This window comes from Nicotiana attenuata, unplaced genomic scaffold (assembly GCF_001879085.1).
Source record: "Nicotiana attenuata strain UT unplaced genomic scaffold, NIATTr2, whole genome shotgun sequence".
NCBI classification, from domain to species: Eukaryota; Viridiplantae; Streptophyta; class Magnoliopsida; order Solanales; family Solanaceae; genus Nicotiana; species Nicotiana attenuata.
The window spans coordinates 64,715-79,589 of record NW_017670480.1 but is presented as its reverse complement, the minus strand read 5'-3'; the positions used below and the strand labels follow the sequence as shown (position 1 = coordinate 79,589).

Below are 14,875 nucleotides of genomic sequence, written 5' to 3'. Positions count from 1 at the left end.
GTCTTCTTCCTCTTCTTCCCCTTCTTCTTCTTCTCACTCTTTCTAAGCCGATGGTCTATTGGAAATAGCCTCTCTACCTTCACTAGGTAGGAGTAAGGTCTGCGTACGCACTACCCTCCCCAGACCCCACTTGTAGGAATATACTGGGTTTGTTGTTGTTGTTGGCTTAGCACCCATGGTTCCAGTTGGTTCTCACTGTTCTGAGACAATTTGTCATGATTTGATTTAAAATTAGTGAATGAATCCTTTTGTGAGACTACTTTTTGTTACTATTTGTACAATTTTCCTCTTTCTATTTTTAGTTTAATACGTTGCTTTTCTACCCATCCTTTAGTTCTATGAATACCAAAAGCTGATTAGGATTTATTTTGTTGGAGACCTAGTGAATGGGACAGGTGGGTGCAACCATATTTTATCAGATCCTTTTGTACTTCTAATATATTGTCTGATGAGTTTCATTATTGATAAGGGTCTGGTGAGTCTCGGTCCTTTATGAAGGAGTTGGCTGATGTAGTTGCTCATGACCAAGGGAGATTTGGTTCACTGAAGCTAATGGTATTATATAGGAGCAGTGAGAGAATGCTGGCAGATGCAGTTGGAGCTGATGAGGGAATAACAATATTTTATTATCATCACTCACACCCCCACAAGTATCTGGGAAGACTTCGAGTGCAGAACATATTGTCATCTTTACATTATGTTATGTCACTGTTGCCAGAACAGCTTCCCTTCAAAATTTTAAAGACACCCGAAGACTTAGAAATTTTTCTTGGTTCAACCGATAAGGCTTTGATTCTTTCTGAATTTTGTGGATGGACCCAGAAATTGCTAGCGAAAGGTGGCAATAACAACAGCGAACGTGGTTTTGGTAAAGAACTTCACTTCTGGTTTTTGTTGCTTTATTTCTAGTAATAGAAGGTGAATAATTTTTATAAAATGAAATTGCCTCATGAACCTTATAAAAAAAATGAAATTGCCTCATGAAGGATTAGTAGTAGAGTCATGCTAACTGAAATGACCTATCCAAGAAAAAAAAAGGTAGAGCCATGCTAACTGAAACAATTTCATTGATCTTTCTAATACTTTCAAAGTTCTTAGTTTACTTAACAATGTGTTCATTTAACACATCATGGTTTCTAAATTTAAACTAAATGATTGGTTCTGTCCATATTTAAGCATCCAAGGGAGCTGTTCATCAATGAGATAGTATGATTTGCTGGCCTTAGTTATACTTTAATGAAGGTGCGGAAGTCTTTGACTTCCTTATGTAAAAGATACTTCTGTCATCATCATTATCGTTATTGTTGTTATAATTTAAAGGTCAAGTAGTCATTGCATATTAACAATGCAAAGGGCTTAATTCTCATGGATAACATAATTTAATCTGCTTGAGCACTAAAGTGACATTCTAAAACTGAAGTGTAGGAACTTTCTATGTCTAAATATTTAGGTTCTGTAAAGGACATGTGTCCTTGTTGGCGATTTAAAATTGGGAAAGACATTGATTCCCTTCAATATTGTGATTGAAGTTGCTATCCTGTTGTATCCTCTCTATCTATCACCTACTTGTGAACATGCTAAAATCTCCTGATTCTAGACATATTGGATGGTGGGCCACCAGAAGGACTCAATTACTTAGAGCTTTTAGTATTATAAGTCTTTATGAGCTTTGAAGTGAGAAGATGCTTTTTTCTTGGGTGGTACAACACTTTGCAGAATCCATTTTCTAGTTTTTTCTTTATGTGATTGCTTGTATCATTCATTCTTAGTAACTAGAACTTGGAATTTGTGAAATGCAAATGATATGTGATTAAGCGGGGCTAGTCTATCATGCGGATAAACATTTAATGGTATCATAGTTTCTCTTTGCCTTTTTTTCTTTCTTCTTCTATTTCGCACTTGAATGATGGCATGGGAAGTTCTAAACTGACGCGCTTATTCGAAACAGGATTTCACGAACAGTTTAATGGAACAATTGCAGCTAAAGAGAATGAAAATCAGGTAGCAGATGGTAGCTTCTTAGTGCTTATGACTATGAAACTGTTTTTAGATGAAACCCATATTGCTTAATGGCTTTACCTGTATTTTTGTTTCTAACATTAGGGGTTGGAAAATGCGAATATGGATTGTGGTGTTGACAATCGATTTACTGAAATGCCTTGGCTTAGCGAGTTTACCTCAGCAAACAATAGTGCTTTCGTCGCGGCTGAGAATATGAGCCTTAATAGTGGGGCTTCCTGTAAAATTGATGAATTCCAACATTTCGAATCATTCTTACCAAAGTTTTTAACTGTTGCGAGAGACTTATTTCTTCCTCCTGAAAGGCTAAGATTCGGTCTGGTTCTTGATAAAGCGTTGCTTTCATCACTGAACATTAAGGATTCTGGATCATGGCTGGTGACATTGCATTTTGCTGGATGCCCCAGTTGTTTGAAGGTTCTCAGAGAAGGTGATGATCTCAAAGCTTTTGCCAAAATTCAAGCTTGGCCAGTTGCAGAGGCAAGTGAAAACTTGTGCTTTACATTCTTGATAATCTTTGTATAAAATCTCACTCTCTAGATTTTTCTAGTTAGGGTAGAAAGTTAGTAGGTAGTCGAGCGTATTTTTGTTCCGTACCGATGGTATTAGGGTTAGTCTGGTAGTTTTTCTGTCTTAGATTGCTTGTATTTCATGCTTTTTCCCTATTATCTTGCGCTTCTGTTTCTTAGTATTTGCTGTTATTTTTGCTTGTTGCTACTGCTTCCTGCCATCTTTTTTTCTGCTCCGTGATTGTTGTTACTATCTCACTGCCCCTCTTTGTTGATATTACTTGTTTCTACTGTTTCTTTTCATGAAGGAAAGCCTTGGCGTAACTGGTAAAGTTGCTGCCATGTGACCAGGAGGTCACGGGTTCGAGCCGTGGAAACAGTCTCTTGCAGAAATGTAGGGTAAGGTTGCGTACAATAGACCCTTGTGGTCCGGCCCTTCCCCGGACCCCGCGCATAGCGGGAGCTTAGTGCACCGGGTTGCCCTTTTTTATTTTTTTACTGTTTCTTTTCATCTTGCTTGAGCCGAGGGTCTATCGGAAACATCCTCTACCTTTTCAGGATAGCGGTAAGATCTGCGTACACACTACCCTCCTCAAACCCTACTTGTGGTATTCCACTGGGTTGTTGTGGATTTTTATAGTTATAACATTGAACTCCTTGAATGGGGATATTCTTGATAGTATAAATAAATGTCTGCATTTCCCGTGGAATTATATCTTTGTATGAGGGTTCTCTACTTTTCTTATTCATCCTTTTTGCAGGTTTTTTTTTTTGTCAATCAATAAAAAATTCAAGACTTCAGTAGAATTTTTCTTTTCTTTTAAATGGAGAAGTATCCTTTTCTACCTGCTGTGGTATCATGTCAAAACGTGTGCTATCTCTTCTAAAAGCTTAATCTGTTAGAGATAACACATTTCTGTTTACTTAATTATATCTAAAAAGGTTTTTTATTCAAAATAGTTTTTCACAGATTTGCTTTCTTTTTTATTATGATTTTATGAATATGAGAGTGGCTTTGGATTTCATGGAGGATTGCTGGGGAGGTGGGAATGGGAGTATGGGGTTTGAGAGAGTGGGGTTCTGGCAAGAGCAGGGTCACAAGAGTTTTGGGGCTAGGGAGGGGTCGTTGGGGTGGGCATGGAGACAACTTTGGAGGCCAATTTTGTCAAAAATAATATTGGCTCATGTAAAAGCTCATTCTTGAAATTACAGGGGACTATGTGCTACATTTGCCGTTAGTTTGTTTGAAAAAGATTTAACAATTTCATTTTGGTCGATAAGCTTGAATTTGTTTCGAGTATATTGAGAAAACTTAGTGGACTTTTAAGGGTTACGAATTACAAACTGAAAACTGGAAGAGGTGAAGTGCATTTCAGCCAAGATAAGTGAATGAACAAGTCTGTCTTCATACAGGAGAAGGCTAAGTTTTTGGACATCTGAGTTGTCTTATGAGTGCATCATCCTTCGTCAGCCTGTACGAAGGAGAAGATTGTGTGGCTAAAAGAGGTCCCGAATATCAGGAAGTGCTCGGCTAATAAATTGGATAGGACCTTGGTTTAGAAAAAAGAATATATCGTTTTGTGTAGTCAACATGCCTTAATTGATAGGACTCAAGCAGCTTGGATTATGTTATCTTGGTGTTTAAGCTTCTCCGCCTGGGGATTAATAAAAAAACGAAAATAGAATATCATTCAGATATAATCACACAAGTTGGTGTTGTGGTGCTTGAATACAACTCCGAAGATCATAAAATCAAAATAGATGGAAGGAGAGGATTCTGGGGATAGCAAGAAATGGATAATTATCAGTACAGTCATGTTATCATAAACTCTTGGTGAGGGAGTAATCGGGTTCACCTCACTTATCGGTTTGGATCCCTGGTGCACCAAAAAAGGTGTGCTTTTTTACTTGGGCGGGAGCAAGGTGAGCAATCTTGACAGTTGAGAGTTTGACAAAAAGGAGGATTACATAGTGCTTTTATGTGCGATTTGTGAATATGTGGATGACCTCCTACATTGTCAGGTGCTCGCTTATGGTGTGATGGTTCGGGTCGCAACAGGCGATGTTGGGCATAGTGAATGACGCACTCTCTGGTTGGACATTTAGAAGAAGAGAAGTCGAAGAGCATTGGATGTTGCGTCATTGGCATTCATGCGGATCTTGTGGAAGGAGGTGAGAAGGAATAGAGAACAACTATCTATATTTGAGGAATAACTTCTCATTCTTAATTTCTTTTTCGTGGACTCATGAAAATTCTAGCTGTATAGAAGATTGGATGTCGTTCATACAGAATAATATTATTTTGTAGTTTTTTTTGGTATATTGGTTGTATAAGGGAGATCTTCCCATATTTATTTAATTATTCACCTGATGAAAAAGAGACAATTCTGTGAAAGAACGGAGGACAATATTGCAGAGAGATGAAGTTTGACTAGGGAGGCTATAGTTGGAAGGGAAAATTAATGGAAGAGAAAAACTAGGAATGATGAAAACTATGGGTATTAATTTTCCTTTTGATAAAACTATGGGTGTGACCTGTTGAATTGTAGTCAATCATCACAGCTAACAATTCGATGAAAGGAGAACCTACTTAAGTCATTGTCCAAGCAGATGATGACTTGGAGACAGTATTTATGTATGTGTGTATACATGATGTCATAATTTTCTATGTGCTAATGTCGTTGCTCTCTCAGTTAATTTATCTGTCATTCTATATTGATTCATAGATGTCCTACCATGCAGCTGGAGGATGATGTGGATGATCTTGAGAATGCTCTTCTAGCAAATAAGCCATCGGTTGTTCTTTTCATTGATAGATCGTCTGACTCCTTGAGAATCAGAGAAAAGAGCAGGAAGGCTCTTGATTCTTTTAGAGAGTTTGCCCTGAAAATTCAGATGTCAAATGAAATGAGTGAACCAAAAGCATTCAGATCGCAAAAGACATCTCTTAAGGCTTTTCAAGCATCAAGAAGTACTTCCAAACACCCTAAAGTAGGGCTTTTGTCAGCATCTCAAAAAATAAATATCAAAGACAAGATGTCAATTGTTGTATTGAACCAGGGAAAACAAGTCATCCTAGAAGATCTGGTTTCGGGTCTACAGGGGAGTACATTGCATGAAGTCTTGGCATATGCACTTCAGCAGAAGAAGGAAGTGAAATTGAGCTCACTTGCGAAAGATGCTGGATTTCAACTTTTATCTGAAGATTTTGACATCAAAACTGTTCAAGCTTTACCAGGTCAAACAGAAGTTCAGTCGAACAAGGCTTTGGAGCTCCTTGTGGAAGATGTTTCTGAAGGTATTATTGATCCAGATAAAAAAGCAAAGCTGCATGAAGATGCCATTTTTGGGAAGCAATACAATGAACAATCTGAATCAAATAAAGCCAAGCCTTCTCACGTTAGCCAAAAAGATGCTGAAACTGTATTGGTGCACACGGATGTCCAGTCAGATGAACTTGGTCCTTTAGAAGGTGCTCTAGTAGGGCCTATTGATTCAGGTAAGGATCAAATGCCGCATGTTGAGGAAGGGAAACACATCGAACAAATGAAACCTGTTAATACTGAATTGCAAAATGATGAGAACAATTTACTTGAAGATGAAAGTTCACAAAAATCTGTAAACTTTGGTCATGATGGTATGATGGAGGTTGCTAATAGTCCTAGTGCAGAGGAAACAGTCGAGAAGCTGGATGAGCAGAATGAAAAGAGAAACTTCAGATCTTCCTTCTTCTTTCTCGATGGTCACTATAGACGACTTAGAACCCTGACGTCAGGTTCAAATATACCATCTGTGGTACTAATTGATCCCACTTCACAGCAACACTATGTTTTAAGCGGGCAAACAGATTTCAGCTGCACTTTGCTATCTGAATTTCTTGATGGCTTTCTCAATGGTAGTCTTCATCCATATCAACAGTCTGAGCATGTTGTTCCAACAATTAGGGATGCTCCAATTCCACCATTTGTTAATCTGGATTTTCACGAGGCTGATTCTATCCCTCGAGTGACAGTGCATATGTTCAATGAGCTGGTCTTTTATAATCAGTCTGATTCCAAAAATGCTGGTAATTCTCGAGATAGAGATGTTTTGGTTCTTTTCAGCAATAGCTGGTGTGGGTTTTGCCAGAGGATGGAACTGGTTGTTCGTGAAGTGTATCGTGCAATCAAGGGATATACTAAAACCCTAAGGAATGGGTTTAAGAATGAGAAACTGTCATTGAATAGGGGTAAGCAGTCTAGCCCATTTCTGCTCTTCTTTGGGTAACTTATGTATTAATTTATATAAAATGATTTGTATATATAACTATGCCTGGGATTAAGATTGTAAGGATGTATAATGGTTGAAATTGTTTTAAACTATCATATCATATAAAACGCATGATGTACATGATTTCATCTCATTCTAGAAAGGTCTATTTTCTGCTAGAAGTTAATAAACAAGTGTTCTAAATGCTTTTTAAAAGTTGAGAAGCTATTTGGTCCATGTCTATCCTCTCTCTTAGTCCATATGAAAGAGAATAATAAACAGAATAATATTAGAACAAGCTAATTTCAGTTTGTTCTGGTGATATCCTGCATTACAAATTAATCAAGTTAATGCAAACATAGGCTTTATCTCCTCCTTTCAGTTATATTCTGCACATCTTTGCCGGAGTCTTGGTCGCGGTGAAGAGCAATGTTGATTTACCATTCATGGCAAACATACTCTTGGTTTGCTTTATTTTAGTATCCTTTGTTTTATTGTCAAGTGGTTAAATTTGTGGCAGATGAGGCGAGCAATGCGAACCTGAAGTTTCCATTGATCTACTTGATGGATTGTACATTAAATGACTGCAGCCCAATCCTGAAATCTGCAGTTCAGGTGTGAATTAAACTCATAAAATTTTTATCATTATGTCATTAGCATACTTGTTCTGTTTGTACTCCTGCTAATTACAAGGTATATCAATCTAAGGTCATATTTGGAGTAACTATGACATGCCGCATTTCTTGAGGACTCTTTTTTTTTATCAGTAAACAAGAGGTATTATTTGATAAGAACATATCAAGGAGATGCAGAAGCACAAAAAAAATGAAAGCTAAAGTTTAAATAAAATAAAATAAAATAAAAAAAGAAAAAAGGAAGAGGGATTCTCCTTGTAGGGATCCTTATTTAGACAAAAGGAAATCTAGGAACTGGCATGATTTCATGAAGTTTCTACAGTTTTGAAATTGCCCCCTTTCACTTGGTTAAGTCCTTACATTAATCTGCAAATCTTTTGTGAGACTAAAAATATTTGGCTTTGGTAGCGTTAATAGTCACCTTGTGGCCATTTCCATCCTGTTATGACCAACTTTTAAAAATTACTTTGAATACTTTAAATGCTTAGCTGATAAGTACTTTTTAGTATAATATGCATTTCGACTTCCCTAGTATTAGCATCTTAGCTTACTTAAGTTAGATGGCTGCCAAATTGTTGGGGTCAAAGGCACGCAGATAATAATCCTCTGCACTCTGGTTTCTCATCCTTCTTTTCACCCTTTTGCAAGTAGATGACACTGCTTTTACTATTTCACATGCTTGGGCTGAGATCTTTGTGAAGTTAGGGATGTGCCAAGATAAGTTCTTCACATGCTCAGCTGTTCTGAAATGAAATTTACCCTAATTACAGAAGAGCATTGCTGTTGGGTGATCCTGTTAATCAAATAAAACTAATGGCTTAAAATCATGCACTTTCGTGCCGAAATCTTCTACTAAGTTTCTTCCTGGTATGTGAAATGCAGGTGGAAAATTATAAGCTATTATAATCTCTAAACTCTAGTACTTCCTAACTCAAATTAAGCAGTCCACAATCAATCCTCCACTTGTATTTAAGTGTTAATTTTTGTCTTGTGCTTGTCCATTGCAATTTTGCAGAGGGAGCTTTATCCATCTCTACTCTTATTTCCAGCTGGGAGGAAGAAAGCTATCCCTTATGGTGGAGATATAGTAGTATCTAATATCATTGACTTTCTTGCTCACCACGGGGGCCACTTTTATGATCTTCTTCAAGAGAAAGGTGAGTTTCCAGATTTGAGAATATGCAGTGTTAAGAAATATCATTTACGCAAGTTGGAAGTGGTTACTTACCTAGAAAGTGGGGGAGCTGGAACCAATATTTGAGAGTATCTAATAAAGCATTATTAGGAAAATAGATGTGGAGATTTAGAGTGTACGCCTTTTTTTTTTACAAATAGGTTTTGTTGTTTTGTGTCCTAGCAGTGTAGAAATTAAAGTCTCCTAAACTGAGAATAAAGTTAACTCAAATTACGCCTGAACCGAACATTAGGTAAGATAAGAAACCTACAAAATATGAGGATTTTAATTTTTGTGCAGAGTATAGATATATAGCAGAATAAATTCTTAAAATAGTTAAACTACCACTGACCAGAGCTACAAGAATATTATTGAAATTGGCCGCCCATGTTTAGGAAAGAAAACTTGTAGCACCTTTAGTAATTGTGAGAATGCTTTGTCTTTTGTTTGAAAAATATATATGCTCAATCCTCTATTGTTCTTATTCCATAAGTCACTGGTTTGCATTTCATGTCAAACATTAAAGAGATGTTTATCCTTTACACTGAAGGCAAAAGGAGAGAACTAGAACCAATTAAGTAGTATCTATCCAACCAAAAGAAGAGGAGAAACCTATCCCTAGAGTATCTGTTTAAAGGAAGATTCCTGGAGTATCCAGATTGCAGTGAAACCTATCATCATAAGTTTTTCTGGTCATTTGCTTTGCCAATTACAATTAGTGCAGTTGCATATTACAAGTTCTTTTTATATGTTTCAAATTTGTCTTTCCGTTTTTCCTACATCAGGTATACTGTGGAGTGAAGGTGAACCCGGAATAAATCATAACATGAATGCAGAGGCTCCTCCATTTAAGAACTTACTACATGAAATAATACTTCAAGAAGGACCACCAACATTAGATGTTCAGTTCAGCAAAAATAGAGCTCCTCTTAGTAGCTCAGCGAAAACATCCCCTCATGTGATTGTTGGTTCCATCCTTGTTGCTACGGAGAAGCTTCTAAATGTTCACCCATTCGATGGATCCAAAGTACTTGTTGTGAAAGTGAATCAAAGCACAGGATTTCAAGGTCTGATTGTCAACAAACATATCAGCTGGGACACGCTTGATGAACTTGAAGATAACTTACAGCTTCTGAAGGAGGCTCCTCTATCTTTCGGTGGCCCTGTTATGAAACGTGGAATGCCTCTCGTTTCATTGTCCAGAAAGTATATTGTTAACCAGTCCATGGAAGTATTACCAAATGTTTATTTTCTTGACCATAGGGCCACAATAAGCATCATAGAAGAGCTAAGGCTAGGAAACCAGTCTATCTATGACTTCTGGTTCTTTTTGGGATTTTCGAGTTGGGGTTGGGACCAGCTATTTGATGAAATTTCTGAAGGAGCTTGGATTGTTAGAAATCATGATGAGGAGCAAATAGATGGGGCTTGGAGATGACCTAGATTATCTGGATCAGGTTAAATTGCTGAATTAGGTATTCCTTTCAAGAGTCTAAAGTGCGACATTATTAGAGTTTAACAATAGAATTTGCTTTACAATAGGCAGTGACTATCACAAGAGTTGTGCATAGGTGTATAAGGATAAAACAACATTCAAATATCCTAATGTGGTCTGCTTTTTGTAACATATCTTTTCATTTGACTGACTTCGTAGTGAGTCGGTATGTTTGGTTCTCTCTATACCACCCCCCCCCCCCACCCAACACCCCCCCAGATGAACTTGGGGTGGTTTGGTTCGTGGACAATGTTATACAGAGATTATAACACGATTAAACATGGCTGTATTATGTAGTCTATATGATCTTTTTGGCAAACTTTTGGTTTATTGCATTAAAATTGGGGTATCGGTGTATGGTATAAAAGCTTAAAATTTTACCCTTGCTTTTGAAGTAAGTGAAAAATAGAAAGATGAATCAAGGTTAATTTGTCTTTTAGGAGTTTACTAATCCTGTATAAGTTATTGGCTAAATAATTAGACATTCCTTAAAGTTGTCACCAATTTTCACTTAGATGCTTTAATTAAGGCATTTAGCTATTGCATACTTTAACCTCACCTAATGTGCTCCAATTAAACACAGGTTGCTGACATGACACAATGGACGTTTTACATATCTTTTAAGCGCGTGAAAGGCTGGGTGATTCCAAATTCGTTCACCAGTTCTTCCACACAATATCATACAACTCTCCCCATTTTTCACTTCCTTCAATTGTGATCCTTCTCATTTTCTATTCAGCCACGAAACAAGTAATAAACATTACTACTCCCTCCGTTTCTATTAAATGAGGTACTTTCCTTTTTAGTCTGTTCCAAAACAAATGATACATTTCTAAATTTGAAAATAATTCAACTTTAAACTCTTTATTTTACCCTTTTTGCCCTTAATGAGAAGCTTTTATAGCCACACAAATGGTATGGCTCCACAAATCTTTTACCCCTTAAGCTTTTAAGACCACAAGTTTCAAAAATCTTCTTCTTTTTTCTTAAACTCCGTGCCGAGTCAAACTACCTCAAATAATATGAAACGGAGGGAGTAGTAAATAAAAGGTAACTAAGAAATGATATTTCAAACAACATTCACAGATATCATTGAAAAGCTTATCACCTTGCGAATATCTCATTTTAATTTCTTGAACTTGAAGAAATTTTCAATTTGGAGGTTCTCGGATCAATTTTCAAAAGTAGCAGTGGCAAATGGGTCAAAATCATTATTCTTGAAAAAATAGCACGGGCTAGTCAGTTTTCGGACTGGTTAATTAAAAAATAGCCAGCATTTGCAAAGTCATTGAAAAATAGCCACTATTTTGCTACTACACGGAAAGTTCCAGCATAATATACTGAAGATTGGTGCACTTGTGTATGAGCTTCCAGCATATTATGCTGGACCGCCAGTACACGGAAAGTTCCAGCATAATATACTGGAGATTGGAGCACCTGTGTATGTATATTATGTATTTTTCGAATTTTGAACAGTGTTTTCGTTCAGATTTATTGTTACATGAAAAGTGGCTAAATTTTAATTACTTTTGACAATATGACTATTTTTCAATTACCACTTGTAAACCTGGCTATTTTTGAATTTCTCCCATCGGGGAATGAATGCTTGCGTGAACAGTTTCTTTGGAGACTTTGGTAATTTCTGAGAATCAATGTGTTTTGCTATACAGCAAAACTGTGGTGATGGTTTCAAAGGGCTTAATCTTTCTATCAAAGAGCAAATCAGCTTCTCATAAATAAACTCTCTCTAATGTCCTGTAAAATCAAAAGCAAATTTGTCATCTTTAACTAGGTCAATATTGATCTTTTTCTCTTTAAGAATTCTATCCAATTGGTCATTGTTGATTTTTCTCTTGTAGGAATTTTTTTCCAATTGAATCGTCATCTTCAACTGGGTTAGCTTCTGAATGGCTTGAAGGGGCACTCATGTAAGGAGTATAACCACGGCTTAAGTTGAACTCCGCCGGTCGAGGTTATATTATCATTTATATCTCCATTTATGCATAGTATATGTCGTATCTTTTTCTAATGGACAAAGAAGAATATGACAACAGGAGAAAAGGAAAGAGGAAGACGAAAGGGGGTGGGGATTTTGTTCCTTCTTTTCGTTTCTGTTGTTTGCCACATGTCATTCGCTTATTCGTTCATTTACATCAGGCGTATCTGAACCTCACGCTCTTTAATTTATTTGGGGCTGTCAAATTAGTGTTTAATTGAAACACGTTAGATAAGGTTGGAGTGTCTAATAGGAAAATGCTTTAATTATAGTGTCTAAGTAAAATTATTGACAACTTTAAGGGGTTGTCTATGTATTTGGCCCAAGTTATTCCACGTCTAATGAGCCGTAGACTCAATCTGGCAGTTTACATATCATTCAATTTCTCCTTTTGCGCTTTCTGCTATAGTGTATCAACAAAATATATATAGACTTTGAACAAAAAGAGAAAGGAATGCCTTCTTTTTATTCCTAATATACAGTATTTGCCTTGTCCTTTAAGATCAACAGTACTGTCTACAATATTTGAGTGATGAGGGATGGATCCAAACGCAAATATCTATTTCCATCCTTTGGGGATTGAGTCAATAAAAGCCAACTTCTTTTAGCGTTGGTGCAATAATCAATCTCACCCCGTAGGCTTTATTGAGATTTCATTAACGTTACCTTCTTGAGCTCCAATAATCTGGACCATCTCCTATCAATTGAAGCAGCATTCTGTTTGCCCAAAGCTGCAATAAATAATTAACGGATGGATGTTATTATTGTAATAGAAATTTTTCCAATTTGATTTCCTATTTCACTTATCTAAATTCGGTTTTTGAAAAATCAGAATTTTGAAATCATGTACAAATAATTTTTGTAACTCAAAACAAGGACATCTGTTTCTTACGGTGTAATTTAGGTTCAGATTTTTCACATGATTCTGAACAAGTCTCCTGCAAAAATAAGCAATATCCTGGTTTAAAATGGTTTTCCCTATAAATAAAATGGAGTTGTATATTGAGAAGAAAAGTGGATATATACTTTAACAGCGGCAGCAAGGCTTATGGTATCTTGTATTAGAGAATCAAGGTCAGCTTCAAATCCTGGTTTCACATAGATAACCTGAAAAAAGATAAAGTTTTCTTAGTTCATGTTGATGATGGGACAACAAGAGCGATGCTCGAATTTGTATTCTTACAGATGGATCATCCCAACCAAGCACTGGAAGCTCATCCGTAGCTGATCCTTTTTCTCTGCTTGATGGTAAAACCCAAACCTTAAAGCTTGCATCAATCTGACCAAACAGGAACATATTATCCACATTTATACCCAGAAATCAACCACAACAATTTCATTATAAATACCTCTCTGCAGTATGGGGAAGAGCAGTTGCTGCATTTTCTAGTGAAAGATGTGATAACTCTTCCATCCACTGAGAGCCCAAAACCTGTGTGCTGCTCATCAATTAAAAGGTCTTGCATTCAGGATTTGGTAAGAATATTCACAGAATAAGAATGCCTAATTAATTAAAGGAATAGCGATGAAACCTTGTGAATACAAAGATTAATGGAAACTTGAGTATCTTTATGGCCATCTTCAGCTAAATCTTCAAGTTGAAGATCTCGAAGAGAGAAAATGTAGTCACACTTCCATTCCCCATGCCATTTTCCATCAGAGGTAGAAATTGTCACCAAACGCTTTGAAGCCCTTTGACTTCTTTTTGTTATCTTCAATATTTGGAAATTACCAAATTAAACAAGACCGTGTAAAAAAAGTTCACACTATCATATCACTTTTACAAATCATTTATCATTTTTTTGTAGGTTGTCAGTCCATATTGGTACGAAAACTTACCAATAATGAAGTGTATAGGAAAGAAAGAATTAAAAATAGTAGTAAGATGTTTTGTAGCTAGAGCACTAGGTGAGGATTCGAACGAACTCCATAACTTTTGCTAGGATCCTTATTAATTTATATTAGAAAATATATAAATATTTAATTGTAAATCAATAAGTAAAATGAAGTATAAATTCGATGGCAAGTTCAAAGATCATAAACGAAAAAGAATTTACCAATGAGAAGTCATTTCCTTTTAATGAAGCTTTGGTGTTGTTTAGGGAAAAATAGAAGAAGGGTTTAATAGGTTGTGGTTGGGATATGGAGCTTCTTGATGATATCCAGCTTCCAGCTCTTGCCATATCCCTTCCTTTCTCTCTCCTTATCCTCTATACTACTTGGGTAGGCCAAATAGGAGGATATATATATATATATATATATATATATATATATATATATATATATATATATATATATATATATATATATATATATATATTCTTTCTTGTTTTAGAAAAAGGTTTATTTNAATAACATACGTCATGGCACCACTCCTTGAATGAGTCGCATCAATGCGTCCAATGCCAAGGCAGATAAAAATGGACTAAGGGTTATTCTCTGGTACAACCTCATCACGACTAGAAAGTGTTCCGAGTCTCCTCTTAATGTTCTTAATAGCCTCCAAACATCTCCACAAGACCTTCCTTAGAACTTTGTCGTATACTTTTTCTAAGTCAATGAACACCATATGCAAGTCCTTCTTCCTCTCTTTATATTGTTCCATTAATCTCCTTGCCAGGTGAATCACTTCTGTAGTCGAATGCCCCAACATGAATCCGAGCTGGTTCTCAAAAGTAGATACATTCCTCCTCACCCTAGATATTTCCTTTTATCTCAAAAGCTTCATTTGCATTTGACGAAAATAAGAATTTTATTAAAGAGTGTTTAAATTTTAAATAACTTTTATTTTCGATAATT

The 14,875-nt window shown here is 36.3% G+C and overlaps 2 protein-coding genes across 2 annotated transcripts in view; one reads left to right on the top strand and one right to left on the bottom strand.

The window, feature by feature from the left end:
* The window catches only part of LOC109240038, a 15,973-nt gene extending 5,597 nt beyond the window's left edge, over window positions 1-10,376 (top strand). Inside the window, exons 2-8 of the mRNA XM_019406656.1 lie at window positions 470-868; window positions 1,949-2,001; window positions 2,104-2,499; window positions 5,271-6,756; window positions 7,297-7,391; window positions 8,427-8,568; window positions 9,371-10,376. Coding sequence (XP_019262201.1) covers window positions 470-868; window positions 1,949-2,001; window positions 2,104-2,499; window positions 5,271-6,756; window positions 7,297-7,391; window positions 8,427-8,568; window positions 9,371-10,023 — 3,224 coding nt within the window. The 3' untranslated portion in view covers window positions 10,024-10,376. The remainder of the gene's footprint in view (window positions 1-469; window positions 869-1,948; window positions 2,002-2,103; window positions 2,500-5,270; window positions 6,757-7,296; window positions 7,392-8,426; window positions 8,569-9,370) is intronic.
* A 2,109-nt stretch (window positions 10,377-12,485) lies between these two features.
* LOC109240037 lies at window positions 12,486-14,311 on the bottom strand. The gene is made up of 7 exons (XM_019406655.1): window positions 14,134-14,311; window positions 13,609-13,788; window positions 13,426-13,515; window positions 13,260-13,355; window positions 13,103-13,183; window positions 12,969-13,014; window positions 12,486-12,807 (listed from the first exon to the last, which is right to left on the bottom strand). The coding sequence occupies exons 1-7, from the start codon at window positions 14,257-14,259 to the stop codon at window positions 12,719-12,721; spliced, it is 708 nt and encodes a 235-aa protein (XP_019262200.1). The 5' UTR covers window positions 14,260-14,311; the 3' UTR covers window positions 12,486-12,718.
* Window positions 14,312-14,875: the final 564 nt, after the last annotated feature.